This window comes from Struthio camelus, chromosome 3 (genome assembly GCF_040807025.1).
Source record: "Struthio camelus isolate bStrCam1 chromosome 3, bStrCam1.hap1, whole genome shotgun sequence".
Lineage (NCBI taxonomy): Eukaryota > Metazoa > Chordata > Aves > Struthioniformes > Struthionidae > Struthio > Struthio camelus.
This window is the reverse complement of record NC_090944.1, coordinates 70,485,166-70,505,802: the sequence shown is the minus strand read 5'-3', so window position 1 is coordinate 70,505,802 and position 20,637 is coordinate 70,485,166. Positions and strand designations below refer to the sequence as shown.

Sequence of the window (20,637 nt, the reverse complement as noted above, 5' to 3'; positions counted from 1 at the left end):
TGGTAGAGAAACTGAGGTAGCCAAACTATTTTTTTGTTTTGCAATTAATGCTTCCAAAAATTGGAAAATGTAGTATATCTCTAGGAAGAAAGAAACCTGTTGTCATTACTAAGGCGACCGAGTGTAGATCATCAAAACTGTCAATTCTCATATGCTACAAAACAGGATGTAACAGATTGCACACTACAAAATGAAAGGGGAATGGTTTCCCAAAAAATATAATGGAACAGAAAAATGGTAGTAAAAAGAAGGAACTAAAACAACTTAACTGGAGAGGAAGGGAGAAGGTTGCCCCCCACCCCAATGGGAATTTTTTTTTCCAGAAATGTTTAGGGAAAAATAATAGGAAATGGTCCATGGACTAGGCAGCTAAATGGTAAATTCACCATTTGCTTTAGCACTTGCAACAGTTCATGAGTAGGAGCAACATCCAGTGTGTGTTATGGAATAACATTTCAGAAACTTGAAACACAATGTGCCCCTGCCTACCGGTATTTGACAGTCGTACTGTTACTGCAGTTAACTGTGAAACTGCTTGGATGCTTAAAACAATGCATGCCTTTTAGATGATGTATATAGTGGTGCAATTGTGCATCATGTGGCCATGCTTGCCCTAGTCTTGCACTGAAGTTATATTAGCATCTTGCAAACTTGGCCTGAGAGCTTTGGTATGGATGCAAATTCAGCTCACTGTGTCTCGTTAAACTTTACCTCGCAAGCTAAATCCTATGTTGGATTTCAGTCAGTGATGACTACTTAAGCTTCCTTTAATGCAACTGGAATGCAGCACTGTTGACTTTACTTGGGCTTCTTCAAGCGAAATGTCTACTTTTCTTTTCTCTCACTCTGCTGTCCCTTTATGGGATGGACACTAAGCAGTTTAGTACTGTGCGGAGCAGTGTTGAATTTTATGGCCCATAATAATTAAAAAACAACAACTCCAAACCTCCACTACTTTCAAAAAACCTACCCATACCCATAACCATTAGCTTGTGGTTGAACAGTTGTGATCAGGAAATGCAAGTGGCATAGTAGAGACTATATAAACACTTTGAGCAACATTTTATAGTACATTTTCTTTTTCTTCATTTACATGAGAAAAGCCGGAAACATGAAATTACTGTGAGCCATTTTGTATCTGATACTGGTGTGGATTTGCAATTAAAGTCCTGCCATCTGTGACAACTGCTTTCTCTGTCCTGCTATACTGGCGTTCCTGACCTGCATATTTCCTTCTCAAAGCTGTTCATGTGGCTATATGAATTTATAATCTTATATCTGGACCTGATTGCAGTGTTTCGCATGTTATAACCTCTTCTTTCAGTGTGCACCAACCACATGCAGTGCAAGATGAAAACTGGGTTTTCTACTTTAGGGCAAGCCATTTTTGCAGGTAGTTTTTATCTGAGGAGGAGACTCTTCTGTCAAACTGACCATGGTCTGGTAGTGATGTGATATAGTGTTATGAATACCCTGACTTTTCTACCTTGAGACTTTCCACAAAATAGTGGTTTTGTAACAGCAATGAGAAGTTACTTAAGAGTCCTCTTACTTGCCCTAGTATCAGTGAATTCTTAACCAGTATAATCAGCTATTCTAGTCAAATTCACCCCCTTTGTTAAATCATGTGTTACTTAATAGAGAAATTTGCTCAGATTGTCAAAATAAACTGAATAGTAGCAATAATGCAGCCGTTAACAGAAATAAAACAGCTTGAGGGAATTGCAAATGCAAGGTTAATTTCTTAGAAAGCTACAGTTCTCTGTGACACACAGCAAAGTGATTGTGCTTGCATCTCAGATTTATGGGTAGGTTGTTTTTATGAGGAAGAGCACAGCTCTTGAGGAAACTATTCTGAGAATTTCAAATGAGTGGTTTGGTCAGCTAGCTCTGTACAGCTAGTAATATTTAGTATTACTTGTATTTGAAGTTTTTCAAGCAGTTGAACATATCTATATACTTTAAAAATATTTCTCTAAGCCAGGGTTATGCTGTATTCAGTCAAGAGTAACTTTAACATGAATAAAAGTATATGCTGTATTAAAAGTTAAAACTAAAATTTTAATATCTCTTTCATATATAGTTAGATATTCAGTTTAGGTCCACAGTCCCCAAATTGCCACCTGCTAGCGAAATATTTCACTATGTATTTGGTATAATATTGAGCCTAGATATTGGGATTTTGGAAGAGGTTTTAGAAAAAGCATACTATGATTATTGCCCTAAAGGAACCCTATTAGAATGTAAGTGAAATAATTGTTTTTCAGGACCTCCTGTAGTGTAATCTGGAGCATTCTATTGAAGCAAGTGCTGAATATTAGTTAAGTTAATTAAGTCACTAAAATCATGGGAGATTGAGGACTCAGCATCCTCCAAGGTAGCACGATTGTTGCTATATTTGATTGTGTTCATTAAAAAGGTAACACAGCCGTGTGATGAACACTACCCTTTCTAAAAATGTGCTTAAAAAGCAAAAATCACTGCCTGAGTTATTCCAAAAGATTTAAACAGTTTATCTTGTGAATGGTGTTTAAACAAGCAGTCCCTAAATTCATTATTTCCCTTGATTATCTCTTTGGTTTATTGCATTTGCAGAGTTACAACTAATGGCACTATTAAAAAAAAATAAATAAATAACATAGGGAACCACTGCAAATTCTGGCAGAACTACCAGTTTGGCTTTCTGCGAGTCGAATTGGGAAGAAAGGTTTTAGCAGCGACATCAGATGAAACAAAATGCCCAGAGTGCTGGTGGGGCTCTCTGCTGCTTCTGCAATGACCTAAGTTTGCTGCTTCTCGACTATTGGCACAGTTTGGCCATGCAGCCCTGCTGTCCTAACTGATGGATCAGCCTCATCATTTGGATTCTCAGGCATTAGGAGCCAGGAAATGGAATTTGCAGATATTGGTGAATATGAGAGCCTATTTTGTTTATCTGGAATTAGTTCATCTGGCCAGTTGAAGTAAAAACTCTAGTCTGATAGGTATATCAATAACAAAAAATTTGAGATGACATCTTTTGTTTCCAAGCAGCAATATTTCTTTCCGTCTGAAAATTAACACTCCCATCTCAGTTGCAGGACTTAATTCTCTGCTAGGCAGTTTCACTTCACAGTGGAAGTAAGAAGAAAATAAGAGGGATGATGGCATTCCACCAAGGGAGTTAAACATAAAAATATGATTTTTAAAAGAGGAAAGAAATGGAAGGATTGCTTGAACAAGGAGGAAGAGGAAATACTAGAGAGAACTTGCAGTATCTGGATCTTTGCAGAATCTTCAGCTGGGGTAAAGTGGTACAAACATTGATACTACCGAGACATCAGTCTCTACTGGCTTACGTCTTCTCCTCTAGGCATTTTAGTGCTTAAGAAAATTTTAACTTCAAATCCTTTAAAGTTGTAGAGGAAAAGGTCCAGATTCATTCCACCTAACTTGATTCCCCAAAGTGCCCTAAGTTAGGAGCCTGCATCACTCAAGCGTTACATTCTGTCAGTGGAGAGGGATGGACACACGTGTAGGCAATTTATCCTTTCACAGGGAGCCACTCTATTGATGTGAAACTCTATGAAGGAATGAGGCCTTTGGCCATTTAAATCAAATTCATGTTATATTGTAGTACAGAATCATAATGAAGAAAGCCACAGGAAATTTAGCTACTGTAGGGCCTCAAGTGCCTGTCATCCTTCCTCGCTTGTGTCAACAAGAAGTACAAAAGTTGTCAGAATAAATTATAATTAAAAGGGGAGATGTCATAGCAGATTATTCAGCTTTATGGAATATTTCATAATACCAAATATCATAAAAGTTAGTTTTTGAATTTCTACACATCCACTTTTGTTTTTATTATTCTTACAGACTACGACAAGGAAAACCAGAAAAACGTCAGTTTAATTTTGTACTCAAGCATCCTTCTGAAAAAGAAAGGAAAAAAGAGGTGATGCTAGCATTAGAAAAGTTTTTTACAGTTCTCTTAAAAATAGGTCAGTGTCTAGCCAAGTGAAAATTGTGAGACTGTGTTAGATTTGAGCTGAAGGTTCTTACGCTGGTCCCAGTGGGAGCAAGAAAAGTGTAAAAGAAAACTGACTGTAGGAGTTTGTTTCCCTGGGATTTTCTTTCTTTGCCTAAACTAGATATTTTACTTTCTGAATTGTTGTCATTTGATGCTACCCTTTCCACTAAACTTGAAATGGAAAAAGTTTGGGTTTTGGAGTTAAGAATAGATGCCTTACATTAGGAATCACCTGTGACTTCAGTCACCTAAAGAACTTATCTGTACTCTCAAAAATGAAGAAAAATAGCACAGAAAAATGTCGACTGAATAATTTTGGATTCTGTTTCACCTGCACTGCATGACAGATCAGAAGTATACTTCAGAAATATTTTTACAAAAAGTCTAGATGGCTTTGTGTCTATTTATGAAGCATGAAGCAGTAAAAGTTATGTTTCCTCTTACATATTTATACTAGTTGTTCAGTTTGTATACACTGTAAGACTTGATGGATGACTGAAGAACTGGTAATATTCTGTCATTAGAAAACTCAGATGATAGGAAGAAAAAAAAAAATCTTAAATTAAAAATATAATGATCCAGCTATAGTATCCTATTACATTGCTTGGAAATACTACTTTTCATTGTGCAGGGTGTTTTCAGCAGTTTTATAGGCTTTCATAAAATCTCAGGCAACCTGCAGGAAAACTGCAGGGTCATCTTTTTAAAGATTAAAAAAAATGATGTCAGTGAAAATAGGGAACTTTTGTGGGGTTTGGTTCTTCAGTAGAAACATTCTCAAATCTGTTTTTCCCTTTGCAAGTATCTGTAAAGAGTTGAAAGTATGACTTGATGAAAGAACAAGTGTATTTGCCTTTAAAAAAGAGTCTACGTTGAAAACTGGGTGCATTTGAAATCAAAAAGACAACTTTTTCCAATATAGCAGGATGCCTAAAGTGAGAGATGAACAGGGATTTTTTTTTTTTTTTCTGTTCACAGAGGGAATATTAGTCAGAAATACTTAAAAGCTACCTCAGTCAAGTGGATCAGTCTTTTAAAATCATGATTTTAAAAATATCTGGATGGATGTGAAGTTTTAGTTTTTACTTTTGAAGGATAGCAGTGAAGACTATTTATATGAAGGGGAAAAAAAGGTAGCAAAAACTTCTGTATGCAACAAACCAACCAAAGTAAGGGTTTAAATACTTGTGTTCTGCAGATGTGTATTAGTTTGCAGTCTTGAATTGGGAAGATATGACATCATACTTGGCACGGTCAGTAATGATGTGGTCTGTATCTAGCAGTTTGAATATGGCTCCAAGGCTCAAGACCTGCTAATTCCAAGTAGTTTTAGTCTTTATCTGGAATCTACCAATCTAAGGATCTGTTGTATGGCAAAAAGTAATAGTAGGCAACTGGGATCATTCATATTCTACTGAATCTCCAAAAGCAGAAAGCTTTACTAACAGAACTTTTTGCACCCACACAATGATCTACAAAGACAAATCTGGCAATTTTTGGTTTCTTTGTGTCTTGGCAATTTCCTGAAGCATTTCAGCCCATTGAATTTATTTCATTTAGCAGAGTACAGCAGCTGGTTGATTCTTTCCACCCGAAAGTTTAAGAAATGTAGTTATGCACATTGTTTCATTGTTTTTGCTCTGCCCCATAAGGAGCGTTGCACATTCCTGCAAGGGCATGCAAGGGAGAAATAATTCAACAGCGTACAGAACATAAAAGGCCGCTCTTCCTTTTTTTTTTTTTTCCAGTTTGCTTATACAGAAGCTTCAGTATTTGTTTCTAAGGCAAAGACATTTTTATGTGAAAGACCTTTGCTGATACAGTGCTGATTAGACTAGTGACAATTTCCTGCCTCTGGAGGAAGGCATAGTATTTATTTAACCCATAGCATTCTAGTCTGTCTGAATTTCCCCTGTGTCTTTAAGTCTGAAAAGGTATGAAACATTATAAGTAAGTATTTTTATGCTAAAAGGAATCTAGCATGCTGAGCAGAATCTAGAGTCTGAGGAAATACGTCTCTAAACTAGGTAATATCTATGGGCTTAATGGGCTGAATAGCTTGGCTGTTCTGTGCATTGCATGAAATATATGGCAATAATATGTATCCCTCAGCATAAGAGTATTGGGGTTTCATTTATTCATTTTTTTTTCAATAAATTTGGAAATCCTCAACTGGATTCCAAAAAAAGACTTGAGGTCTTTTAGTCTATTCCTGAGCAGCTTCAAACTACCCTAAAATGATATACAGATGAGGGAAGGAAATAAAAGGGACATAAAAAGAATAAAATTGAAACACATGAATATTTTACAGTGTGTTTGCTAGTCACAGTTGGAAAAATGTGGCGCGACACTACGTTTGCATGCTTTATTAATTCTTAGCACTTTGAATGTGCATAACATTGCACCCCATTAACTGTTTGTTAACTTTAAAGGCGATAGTTCCAAGTGAAAACTAGAATACTTGCTGAAGTCAATTACTTCAGTGCCTCAGAGGAGCTAGTTGTTTTTCTTCAGGTGTCTCTGACTGTTAGAATCTCCAAATCATTAGTAATGGCAATATACATACTTATTACCATCTCTTTAATGTACTTTCCCCATGTAAAAAGTCTTTTTCCTTTTCTGTCAGTCAGCTTGGAGGAAAAAAACGTATGCCAAAGAGCCTGTTTATAAAATAGAAAGGCATCCTGCAGGAGCACTCTCTCGCAGCACAGATTGTGCGGGTATCCTTTTTCCAGTCATATCAGAAATTCTGAAAAAGTGTATTCAGGGCTCACTGTGGGGGGGGAAAAAAAAATCGCTTTTCTGTTAATCACATGGTTTTGCTACTTTACTGCTGAATGTAGGTTGCTAGGGTTTTTTTTTTTTTTAATTATTTGTTGTTATTGAGGATGTAGTTGTTTTTACATTTGTATTGTATATATTCTCTGCATGTCCAAGCATAACCTTTGCAAAGGCAGAGTCTAGCAATTTGGAGAAAAAGAAAAAAAAAAAAACAGAAAAGATAATCCACACTTATGAGGGCTATGAAATCACCAGCTAAAATATATCAAGCACTGAGGAGAATCACCGGGATTTGGCATTTTAGTGAGAACCTGGGAACCAGCTTTTCCTCTCCTCATCTAGGTTAAACTACAACAGAGCAATTTTTTTTTCTTTTTTTGGGGGGGGGGGAGGCGGGGGGGGAGATCTAAGCTGGCTTTTGCATTCAGAATTCTTCACAGATTACTGAGAATATTAGCAGATATATTACAGTTTAACTTTTGAAGCTGCTTTTACGTTAAAGGTTTGATTAGAAAAGGGATAGAAGAGCATAGCAATGTGTGCTCTGGGGTTCTGCTTCACCTGCATTCCATTGTAATGCAACAGTGTCAGCTCTTGCCTTCCTTTGTAAACTCTGCTTCTGAGTTTTGCTATATTTAGCTTCTATATAATGTGTAGTAGTGGGGGGCAGTATTAAACTTTTTTTCATTAAGGAGCATTTAAAACCATGTCTCTAAATAAATGAGTAGAACCTGGTTCTGCTCTTTCCATTAGAGACTGTTTCTCCAAACATCAAACAACATAAACTACATTAAAATCCAGTGCTTTTCAAATGATAATATCAAGGATTTTAGGTGTAATATATTTTCCATATTAACACCAAACAAACTGAGCAAGCAGAAACATTTCCCTTCCCTGGACTTGGTTCCATGGTCACAGCATGACAACAGCCACAGAAAACATATAAAACTCTCAGAATTTTCTCAGCAAAATTTTTGTGGGAGCTATTTTCATCAGAAAAACTTTCTACAAGCTCTTGGGAGTGATGAAAGCAAACTTTTCTGAAGCAAGGTAATATGCCTGTTTTTAACGAAGAACATAGGTGCGCATGCACCTAAATATATATATCAGTTCCTGCATAATATATAGTCATCAAAAGGACGCTGAAACATTCTATTTCTACAAGGAAAGAGTTATGAAAGAATTCCTTATTGCTTTATTTACTTAATGAAAGGGGAGGAAAAGGATTAGTATTTATCTTCTTTTTTAGGAGGTACCTTGAAATAGCCAGTTGAATATACCACAGACACTACTGAAATACTTGCATAAAGACATTTTATTATAAATGTAAAGTATATGTATTTTTTTTTTTTAATCTGAGGTGCTTATACAAAGAGGCCCATATCAGTTGAATGATACCATGTTAGTTTGCAGGGCATGAGAGCGGTTGAACACCCTTCAGCTCCAAAGCTTTGCTGAAGTTAATCTCTTGAGGTTTAGCAGTACCCTTGGTGAGCTTCAGAAATCGAATACATCCTTTAAAACGGATGTTTGTGGTCAGCCCAAACTGGTTCAGGCCATCTGAGAGAGGGGGAAAAAAGGCAAAAGGAATTATGTAAGTTTAAGTTGACACTTAAGTTTGTTCTACAAGAGTCTTGCAGAACAGACTTCCCCAGAAATATATTTTCTTATCTTTTTATTTGCTCTTTATCTTCTTTATTCAAAAAGTGGCAAATGTTATGACTGAATGTGATATATGCTTGAGTTAGCGACAACAGTCTACTTTCCTTCTCCTTTCCCAGCATAACAGTGGCAGAATCTGAACACATGTAAACTGCTATGGTAAACCATGTAACTCAGTTACATGATAAAGGAAATAAATTAAGCAAAATGGCCAAATGCCAGCTTGCAACCTACAAATGGTGTACAATGTGTACATACTCATCTGCAAATCTCCAACATCTCCTCTACTTACTTACCCACAGAATAACAGTGCAAAAGAAGGCCAAAATGGATGCAGTTCTCTTTAGCCCTAACATCATGAAACAGGCAGTTACTCAGTTTGGACTTCTGGTGTCATTTAAGGCATGGTTTTGAGAGTTTTCAGACACTGAGTTTTTATATATTTATCTGTCTTGCTGATGGTAAAGCTAGGGATTTGAGTACATCTTACTCATTAAAGGAGGAGGGAACTCTTCCAGCCCTAAGAAAGGGTAGAAGTGAGGGTTGGTTTGATGGGACAGCTGGAAGTCTTTCTCTCCACTGCCTGAGATTCATGGCCAAACTTGTTTTTCAGTTCTCTTTCAAATGCAGAAGTGGCTCCAGGGAGCACCCCAGCACAGATCTATATGACTGATACAAGTAAGCGTTACATGAAGACGATTACACCTATAGAGGACTGACTAGACGTAGTCTCATGCTGTTTCACAGAGGATGTGCATCTTCTGACTGTGAACCTATCTGTCTCTTCTTACATAAGGAAAGGTGATAGCAGGAGATGGGCAACAGCCTTATGGGTAGCTAGGAATCGGTATCCTTGCCTGCTTTCTGGTGGCAAAAAGTTTTTCTGCCTAGGAAATTTGCCACCAGCTAATACTAGCTGGTTTACAACTGTTTTGCACTGTTTATGCAGCCAGGAGATGCCTCAAGTGGACTGGAAAATACTAATTAACACCTTACTAATTTTACAAGTTATGTTTTACATACATACATACATACATACATACATACATACATACATACATACATACATACATATATATATATATATATATATATATATAGAAAAGCTGTCACAGCTCTTGAACCAACCCATTTCAGTTCTCTGTCTCAGGCAAGGATAGTTGGGAAAAATCTAGATGAAAATATTTCTCTGATGGTTTGATTAAAAAAGCGTACCGGTATATGTGGCTGTTCAGGTACTGGGAATGTTAAAACAAATCTTGGGTGAGCTAGACTAGTCAGCAAAGCAAATGTCAGATGGTTAAATGTCCATGGTAATTTTTTTTAAGCCATTTCACCATTTGGCATGTGGCTTTGCCTCAAAACAGGAGTACCACTTCAACATACGTTAAGTGTAGGCTTGTTTTGTACAGATTGCAGTTTTACCTCAATGTGTTTCTCTTGCTGCTAAATACAGTCCAGAAGAAGACAGTAACTCCATCTGCAGTGTTTCTTCAGTACTAGCTCCTATGTTAAAATCCTATTTGGCTGTAAAAATACTGCCAGAGAGGGCTATGACTGAAGTATAATTCTCTCATATCTTGGTATCAAGAACGTTTTAAAAAAAAGTTCTGAAGTTTGAGAGAGAAGGCTTTTTGGCTGTACTGCATCACACAGATTAGAATGGGGGAAAAACAACTTCAAGAGAATCGTTTAGGAATTAACTCAAAAGGAGTCTTGCCATTGACCTCAGTATGCACTAGATCAGACATACGTTGCAAATATATTTAGCTTTTTTCTTCTCAAGATAGAGGAAAACATTATTATGAATACCACAAAATTGGCAGTTTGCAAACATCTTAACTGTGATTTTAGAAAGTAAGGTGCTATTAGATAAGCCTGTTGCTTATCTGTGAACAGATAGATACCAGTATTCGTTATCAGTATAGTGGCAGATGAAACTAGTTACAGAGTTCAGACCAGTTCTGGATCCTTTTCATACACCGCTGCTAGAAACAAGTTCTCTCTAGAACTCCCAGAATACTGAGGAACAAATTTTGTTTTTCCTTTAAAAAAAACACCAGATTCAAGACACTCTGTGAAGACATTTATCAGAAATAGATGTTCTCTTACCCCTCTGTACAAGCTGTTGTCCACATTCCTCAATGCATATTTTACAGGCTTATTTACACACACAGTCTCTTTTTCCCCCCGTCAATAAAAGTACATACAATGTTCTTCAGCTAAATTTAAATTTGCCAAATGTTCTTACCAGTGACGATAAAAAAAGAACGATTTAAGAGGGAGGTTGTGTCTTGGGGGCAGCAGGGGTCAGAAAGAGTCCCTGTTCCTCTGTGATAGCATCTATATTTTAGAATGGGCAGGGGAATGCGTGAGAGTCCCTTGGTGCTGCAATACTTCTTGTTCCAAAATGCAGCTGGATGCAAAAACAAGCACTCATGCCAACTGCTACAAACTTGGATATTCTTACTCATCAACTTTAGCATATTAGCCCTAATTGCATTTAGACATTTTCAAGGTGGCGTTGCTAGAGCGTGAGTAAAGACTTATTTGTGTGCTGAATGCTCACCAGGATATCCTCCAACAAAGACAGGGTCATTAGTGTCAGCTGAGGTCGAGGCTCTGTTTGGGCTGTTACCATCCACCTGGCTTCCATCCACAGTCAGCTCTAAACGGTGTTTGATCTTGTTTGCAAGAACCTTGTGCCACTGTCCATCGCACAAGCTGCCTGGTGCATCAGGCTCATAGATAGCAGAAAATCGGCCCGCACCATTGTCAACATGAAACATTACCTGAAAACAATGACATGAAAATGAGCTAATTCTCAAAGAAGTTCTGCATAGTTTGGTAAGCTAGCTCTATAAAAAAAGAAGCATAGCTTTAAAATAAATGCAGATTATTTGTTTATTTTTATTATATCTTTGTCTTTATAATTTTACATCAAGATGCTCTGTTGATTGCACACACTAAAGCTTCATTTTAATAGGAAACTCCATTTGGTTGGATTCCTGTACCCCTGCACCAGTCTCACTGGGGTCTAGACTATGTTACTCAGATAAATGTTAGTGGAAATATACAAAATTGTTGCATAATTTGTAATTTTTCAATTTTTTTCTTGGTTTTTGAGGGCCCCAGAAAACTCAGCTCTTTATAGCGATGGACTACAGACTCTGAAATAAGATATGCACAAGAAACCAGCAGTATTAATGGCAAAGCATCTTCTCACAGCTTGCATTTTCTCACTGATTTAAGTCCTGATGGTGTAGTTTTAGGAAGGTCAAGTGTTATGGTATTTTTTTTTTAGGTACTGTGATCTTTTAAAATGTTTTACATCTTAGTAAAAGTATAAAAACCTCATGATTATGGAAAGTGGCAAATGTTGCATATAGGAGAGCCCTGATACTGACTAAGATGTCTTGAGATTGGGGCAGTAAACTAACATTTAAACTGTGTTTTTTAAAAACAATCTCTAAAAAGAGCCAAAAATGCTTTGTTACTCACTTTCCCGTCTACTAGTTCAATGCCAAGCCCATCCATTTTCTGGCTGCTAATTCCTAGAAGAACACCATTCATCTGCGTTGTACGGAATTCAAATTCCACTAGCAAGTCTGTTCCCACTTTGTATGCACCAACTGGGAAGAAAAAGGTAATATAAAATGAAGAAAAGTATTTAATATGTTATTGCTGATAATCACACAAAGTGTATTGACAGTAATGCAAGATAACACGGCACTATTAATGAATCCATTTCATGTGAAATCCTATAACTAACACTTACAGTGGCTGTACTTAGTGTGAGACCTTGCTTAGAAAGCCATACAGTCTACCATGAGGCAGTATAATAAACATGGTAAGTAGGATTTTCAAACTACTGGTCTCACTTTGCTTCCATTGAAGTCAGTAGGAGTAGGCAGCACTGAAAGCTTTTGAAAATACCATCTCCTTTTTCTTTGTTCTGTGTTTATCAGTAAAATTGCTGTTCATTACCTGTTCTGGCAAAACCTGTTCCATCAAAGTATGTTCCTTTCTGTGCAGTGACAAAGCATTTTCCAACATTGAAGCTAGAAGTCGGATTATCCAGGTCAACAGGTGATTCTGTCATTTTAAAACTTCTGATACAGCCAGCAATGCTATAGGTGACCTGCATTCAATATTTCAAACAAAAAGTTTTAATGTGCAAAGCAAGCTGAAGTGCTAGTAAGAAGGGCCCGAATTATGTCATCAAAAAGCACCTTTCCTCTGCTTATAAATCTACTGGATTTATGGAGCTGAATAAGACTTGAATTTTACATCACTAGTCCTTAATACCTGATTGTAATTGAAATCTAATCTCCATCACACTGAGGATGAACTACATTACTTTTCAGAGATGTGATATGAGTCACATCTATTTGGCTTAATGGAGGGGACTAAAATAATACACTGCATAATGAAACATAGCAAATTACATCAGCAAAGCAGAAATTTAATGGCCCGTACTTTACCTTTTTAATTGACTAGGTTATGGGGTTTGTAGTAGACAAAGATACTGCATATATTTCTCGGGGTTGCTGGTAATTTTTCTAGGGTTTTTTCTGCTTTGATCACTTTACTGTGGGTCTAATGTTGCATGGTAAGACTGAGGTAATGCAGTACATGCCTGCTAAAATGAACAGTAAAGGTTTTTGGCTGTACATGGTTCTCCATTTATGTAGGACTGCTTTTCCTAAGCAAAATAGCCATTCTGCTGGCCACAGAGACAGGCAGAAGCAAGGAATGTGCTTGGGCATATGGAGGCTGCCAGACAGGACAGCAAACCGCAACTTTTGCTTGGCTTCTGCACTGACAGCACGTTACTGCACCTATGAACATGTGGCGTACTTAAGCTGGTGGTGGAAGTGAAATCCTGCCTGGGGCAGGAGTGAGGGACTGCCCAGGCTGACACCGTGGGCTTGTCCTGGGGCTCAGCTGCATGACGAGTGCATGCCGGGGGCATCTCTGAAAGCATCCTTGCTCTGGGAACCACTTCCGAGCTCACCCTCCTTTTTCTCCCTGAGATCTGCAGAAGCTGTATTTTGGTTCTCAGCTGGATATGAAGGCTTTGGTATGTGACTTAGTGAGGAATGCTTATTCCAGATAATACTGGGGGAGAGGAAAATATATACTAAGTACTGTGAAGAAGAAAAGGAAGACCTATTCATAAGCAACATGGTAGGGGAAAAGAAAGAAACAACATATAAAATACAGTGTAGAAATACTTACAAATGCAGGCAGGGAAAAGGCACATCTGCAGAAGAGGGACGTTCTGACTATGCACACCACCTCCTCTAACAATATTCCTGACTCCCAATTTGAGAGAATTTCCGAAGCTTTCACTTAAAACTGTCCCTTTCCTAATAAATCAAAGCTGCATATACTGTGGTATTGTAGCATATTGCTATTAGAAAGACCAATACAAAGTTTTCATGAGAACTTTAGAATCTCACTGAATACAGTCATTTCTGGTCTGAGCAATGGTTTCTGTCAGATTCTTCATAAATAGCCTTTTTTTCTAATTTCTAAATGGAAAACATCTCCAAATCAACAAGTTTTGGTACCAAAAAATTGAATCTTGCTAACTTTAGTGTGAGAATAAATCACAGAAATGTAAGATCTTAAACAACTCTGATAAGATGCTCTAACTTTAAAATCTCACCTTCCCTACAGAAAGGCAAATTGGTTATACTTTAGCATGATAATATGCTATATAAAATCTTTTGCAGAAAGTGGAGTTCCAAGTGCCTAAAATGTGAAGTCTGCTGAAGTCAAACAGGTAGGTATCACTTCTGCACTGAACAGAGAGCCAGCCCACCTACTGTTACGTGTTAGATTAGTGTCTAAAAAAGGTTGATGTATGTTTAGTAGAAAGGCCTAACTAAGATAATACATGCTTTCAAGTGATTTTGCTTCAGAGACTTTACAGCAGCCTACAGCACAACATTCTATTAATACAGCATGTGATATATTTTACTGAGAATGATTGAAAGGCAAGCACTGCCTTTTACCTTCTGTGAGCGATGTTTAAAGTTGCAGCTTCATTTAAAACCCAAAGCATAAAAGACTGTCAGAATCTGACAGGACTATTATTGCTAGACTGAGCCATTTGTCTGCATGGGTTCCCTCTGTTGCTTCTGGCACGGAGTAATAGGCAAGGATCTAATGTCACCTATCTCCTTAGATTAGTATTTGTTAATTGCAGCTGTATTTCAAAAAAACATGGTTTGATAGTATTAGAAATTATTTGTTATGGGTAGTTAAATATTTCTTTGTGTTCAGTGCCTCAGAGCTGTTTTGGTAAATCCAAGTGGTCAGCAGATCTGTCTCAGTTGGGTCCTTCTACACAGTCCAAAATTTGCTAGGCAGTACGATCTTAAAGGTCAGTTTCTTAATGGAATACTGACTCTCCGGTTTAGAATAATTACTCTTCCTCTTCATTCTCTACCCTAAAGTTATTATAGTGACTTGTTTAAGCAGAATTTAGGAGTTCTTCTATTGTATTTATTGTGTCTGTTCTAATTGGTTGACTCTTGCGTGTCTATAGAAGGGTATTTGCCATCCTGTAATAATCTTACTAGAATGGTATTTACTCACATGCGATTTCTTTGAGAGTTTGGATTTCTTGCCAGGATGTGTAATTTTGCCTGCTCTTTACTCATTCTGTATAACCCTACAGAAGGAGCCTAGATGTAGTTGCTGCTGATATGCCATTTTTCAGTTCACTCTTATGCTGCACAATATGCCCGACTTGTTTGCTGTAATGACGCTGACTCAAGTTCTGACTTTCTAACTTGAAAGACCCCTCTATCCAGAGAGAAAAGTAACGCAGGGAAGAGTTTTTCTCTAATTCTGATACTGGCATGTGTTTCATGCCAGAAGGGAGGAGCAGCAGGAAAGAGAGATGACTGACACGGAGTTGTCTGGATAGGTGCAGTAAATGGCCTCGGTGAGAGGACAGTGTGTTCCCTTTTTAATCCCACAGAGTTTAGGCCAAGAATGGTATTGATCTCTCTGGGATCTCCATTTGCCCAGATATCTTTTTAGTCATCATGGAAGCTTGGCATTTAGAAGGCCTAACAATTTAAAATAACTCAGTGATAAATTCATGTATAGGCATTTGATTTGGAAATAGAAAGAGGACAGCATAGATTTCATGGTCTTACTTGGAAATGAATTCTTTCCTAGTTTAATAAAAACAACACAAGCCAATTAACTGCAGTAAGCAGCAGTACCTACCGGGTACTTTGTCCAGCATAATTTTGACTTCTACTTTTTTTTTAAGGAAAGTTCACAGTTCATTAACACTTATTGCTAGGTGAATTATACCCAAGAGAAAAGGCAAGTGGAATTTAAGACCTTATCCTTTCTAGCTAAGTGGGGATTGAAGTGGATACAAGTGTATGGATCTTTCTTCTTCTCCATAACAATAACTTTGCTATTTCTAGTTTTTTTGTACTGGGCTCTGAGTCAGATCCTTCCACTGAAGGCATTTAGCATGCCTTCAGTAAGATCCATTTTATCAGTATTCTTGAGTATTTGGGGCTGGGGGCTGGGGGTAAAACAAACTAGAACTGGGAAGACAGCGGTACTGATCAAGACATACTTAAGGAGTATGGGATAGCTTAGTAAGTAGCTTAGCTTAAACTTACTTACCGGACCGATTCTTCTAGTTGTGTAGTTAACTGGCAGTCCTCCAATATACAGCGTTCCTACAACATCTAATATATCGGCTTTCTTGGGACTAACAGTTCTGTTTGAAACACCATCTACTATAAGATTTCCTTCTTGCTTGGTTCGAAATATCTTTATCTAAAAAGAAACACAAATGTAATACAATTACAGACAGTTTTCTGATAACAAAGTGTTTTCAGATTTCAACTAACTGTACGGTCCAAACTGTGCAACAACAAGGGAGAAAGTAGTAGGAGCAATCAGCAGTAGCAGTGTGGTAGCAGCTATGGATAATGTTTCTGGAACAGAACTCTCCCGTGCAAGCCTCTGTGCAAACACGTGCCTGCCTTTTAATTAGATCCATGTCGGGGGCATCCTGACTAATATTTATTAGAATTACTAAGAGGATTAGGGGGTTCCTTTTGACAACGCAATTATTACTATCATAGGCATGCTACAACATTCCTTTTTCTAGAATCAGGTAATAATTTTAAGTGCTAGGAATAGTAAATCCTGAATGTTAATGGTACCTGTTACAAAGCTTTATTGCAGCACATGATTCCAGACAATACTGAGTTTATGATTCCATTAGTTTGGACGTGCCTGAGATCATAGTTCTACCTCTAACAACCATAGGCCAATTTCTCTCTAAAGAGTTTCACTGAAATCTCTACAGATCAATATAATAATGGGGTGCATACAAAAAGGATTAAATGTAAAATGCAACATGTATACTAGCAAATTTTAAAACAGCATAGTAGTTAGCTCATCACAGTAGCAGAAAGAAAGAATCAGCATTTTCTTTGGCTTTTCTTTAACATGGCTGCTCCTCCTTCAGTGTAGCAGCACATCTGTCATGAAACAGGAGTTACTGAATATTGACGGTGTGGTTTGGAGGCAAGGAGCTTGGTGTTTATACACAACTGTAAATTTGAGATGGACAGCAGGAGGATTTGCTGAGCGAGAAAGGAATTGGGAATGGACACTTGCACATGGGACCTAAAGAGAGAGAAGAGCTGTGATGAAGCAGCAGCATGGTGTGGCACAACAGTGGAGTCTGTCAGGAAAGCTTTAACCAGTGCTGTAGCTTCTGTAGGCCTGATGGATACATTTCTACCCAAGCCATTTCAAATGGAGAAAAGGTTCTCCTTTAAGGAATTATTTTAAGGAAAAGCCCTGCTTTCTCAAACAACACAAATTGTTGCCTTTTATTAGAAGAGGTTATCTCTTCTTTCCCCATCCCAAAATGGATATTCTTGTGCTTTTGGGGAACGGTGCCTTTCTCAGTTTGTCTCTATTCTCTCCTACAAAAACGGGATTTACAGCAAGGTTCCATCTCTCACAGAGTGCCAGGCTGCATGCTCAAAGAGCGTAGTCTCGCGTTAAGAAATATATGCTCCAGTTAGTGCTCTTCGAAAATAAAGAAAATGGGGCTAAAAGAGCAAAACACATCTTTGTTCTGTATCTGTAGAGGGTCTAGCACAAAGGAGCCCTGGTGCACTGTCAGGGCCCCTAGGCATTACGTTAAACAGATAAATAATGACTATACACTTATTTTTTCCCCTGACGAAATAGCTTGATTTAGAAATTTGCTACCATCAAAAAATTCCTGAATAAAAATCCAATAAAAATAAAATTTCCATGGAACCGGGTGGAAGTGAAGCAGGGACGGACTAAGGATGTCTGCAAAGAGGGTGATGAGAGTTATTCAAGCATAACAGAAAATGCAAGTAGAGTTTTTCTCATTTGATGATAGGGATGTAGATGGTGACTATCCAAACATCTGTCTAAAATCTGAATTCTCTTACAGCATATAACTTGAATACAATAACTTGAATACCGATTTTCTTTTCTTCTTTCTCATTATTGGTACCTTCGAGCTTTTATTGGGCTTAATGAATAACTGTGTGTCTATTGCCCTTGGCCCAGTAAATGCTACGCTTCGTGGTTGTGATACTATGTCTTCCCTTATCATCCAAAAGCAACTGGCATTCTATATATTGATAAATGCTTTCTCTCGTAAAGCCACATAAGGGGCTGCCAAATACATCTATGAATATCATATTCATTCCTTAATGAGTTGAATTAATAATGCAGGAAAAATTTACTGAAGTTTTATTTTCTTCTATGTTCTTAGCATTATGACTGAACAGTGACATTATTAACACTTACGTATCCAGTGATGATGAGGTGTTACTCACCTGAGTCATATCAGGCAAGAAAGAACATTTTCTGCAGTTCCTTACTTCACATGGGGCATATTCTAAGTATGTCTAGAAATATGTGTTTCCTGAAGGACACATTTCAAAGACGAGCACTAACTTTTTTGTTAGCAGAATATGTACTGTGTAAAACATATACTTAACACTGCATCTGGAAGTACCAATTTTGCAGACTCCCAAAAGTGCCTAGTTAAAAGTTTGGCTTGTATAGACTACATCTTGCAAATATCTTAAAGTAAGACAAATATCTCTTAGTGTTACAGGGAGTAATTTAGACTACTATAGACTATTATACCTTGTGCCACTGGCCATCATTTATTTTGTTGGGAATCATTGTGTTGGTGTCTCCACTGCCTAGATCATACGTGAAGTAAGGTAGTCCATTCTTTATTTGAACAGCAGCAAAATCAGCGTGGTTAATGCGGGCCATATAAAAGAGCAAGCCAGCATCAGCCATTGTTTGGACTTCAAATTCAATTGTAAGTCTGAAAAACAAACAAACGAGAAGACAGAAACAAAGGAAAAGATATTCAGAGTCAGACGTAGACAAATTTATCTATCATCTGCTTTACTTCTTTATATTCCTTTAACAAAACTTAACAGTTAGTGGCCCATTTTACTTGTCTATCAAAGTTTAAGAAAAATAATTTGGATATGTGTGAATTGCATTTCATACATATCTGATCCCCAACATGTAAGTGTTCATTAGTCCCTTTACTGTGGAGATTTAAAAGTGGAATTTCTAGATCTAATTCTCAACTGCAGCTTAGAAAACCCCAGCATTTGTAAAACTCCAGCGGGTTTATCAGTCATCCACACATACGCTTACAAAGAGGAGAAAGCTGTAGTGACAGCTGGCAAATGTTGAGTTTCTAATTAGTTATATTGCCTGAGGACAAGTTACAAAACTTTTAAAGATGAACAGCGAAGAGTTTACAATAAAGATATTAAACACTGTTCTGATCTCTCCAAACAGCAAACGGGGATATGTCTGAGGAGGGGTGCTATCTTGTGAAAATCACTGATCTCTCTTACAGAACTGTAATGTCAAAACCCTCCCCTACAGACAAGCCTTCGGGAGCTACCAAACCCGTATGAACACCAGCAAGTGCAGAACAGCTGACAAGGAGGGTGATGCCCCTCCTCACATGAGATGCATTTATTGCATTTGTAGGTCTATCTTCCTTACATCAAAGGACTCAGAATGGGATTCACACTATCTGGATGTTAGGGTTGTAGTGGCAGCAGATCAGTAGCCTAGCCCAAGTTGAGCTACCAAGTAAGTACCTGAAAGTAGTTAATAATATAAACAGGAGAAGTCATTCCGTGAAAACAAGTCATTCTTATTTGAAAATAAAACATGCAAGGACTATGAGATTATATATTTATGTTGATTTTCTTAGTTTTCTGAAACTAGTATAAATGAAAAGATGCAGTATGGAAACTTCATAGGTAAAATAAGTGGGAAGAGACTTGTAAATTAGTAAGGCTGCAAAAATATTCACTGGTGTTATATGGCGCTGATCATGTTAATGATCATGTGCCTTCATAGCAAAAATGAACAATTAACAAGTTATTTCTTCACAAAGTCATTGGAAACAGCTGCATTTTTAGAAGCAGATTTTGGAATTCCTTTGCATGTCTGTGTGTATATGCATACATAGTTATACTTTAGGAGGATAATTGTCATTTTGCCTGGTAATTGTGCAAGTTTAATTTTAACTATCAGAATAAAGAGAAAGAAAGTTTGCTTATAACATGATAATTTCATGTCAGTGAACGAAGAATCTTCCTTCCAAAAAGCAACCTGTTAACTCAGTTGTGTGAAGCAGTTGCACGTTCTTCCATTTGTGTTACTTTTTAAGTCAGTCCAGGATTTGTGTGTATCTGAGTCTTCTTTGCAAACAAAGAAGTAAACTATGTTTGCAAGAGCTACGGAGGTGGACTTGCCTAGATTTCATGCCTAAATGCTATTTATGTTCACTAAATGACATGAAATAGACGCGGGACATGATCTTCTTCAGATAAGACCCATAATTTGGGGAGAAATCTTTTGAGAATATTTAAGGGGAGACATTTTATCTGATAATAATCCACCAAAACTTATTGTTGAAGTAAATGATATACCTGTTTTTCACTTTGGTGTCATCAAATGCAACTGCAATATGGCTGTTCCTTGAAAGACCAAATTGCTTGCCACCTTCCAAAATGGCTGGTTCTGTGTCAGCAGCACAGGAATCCTGCAAAACATACACTGATCATACAAACTTCATGTTC

At 37.5% G+C, this 20,637-nt stretch overlaps 1 protein-coding gene across 2 annotated transcripts in view; it reads right to left on the bottom strand.

The window, feature by feature from the left end:
* Positions 1–8,087: 8,087 nt before the first annotated feature.
* Positions 8,088–20,637, bottom strand: part of LAMA2 (laminin subunit alpha 2) — a 393,833-nt gene continuing 381,283 nt past the window's right edge. For both annotated transcript variants that reach the window (XM_068938256.1, XM_068938257.1), the window contains 7 exons: positions 20,488–20,600; positions 18,656–18,845; positions 16,121–16,276; positions 12,440–12,593; positions 11,954–12,084; positions 11,022–11,244; positions 8,088–8,350 (listed from right to left, as the gene is read on the bottom strand). In XM_068938256.1, the coding sequence (XP_068794357.1) occupies positions 8,193–8,350; positions 11,022–11,244; positions 11,954–12,084; positions 12,440–12,593; positions 16,121–16,276; positions 18,656–18,845; positions 20,488–20,600 (1,125 nt within the window). In that variant the 3' untranslated portion in view covers positions 8,088–8,192. The remainder of the gene's footprint in view (positions 8,351–11,021; positions 11,245–11,953; positions 12,085–12,439; positions 12,594–16,120; positions 16,277–18,655; positions 18,846–20,487; positions 20,601–20,637) is intronic.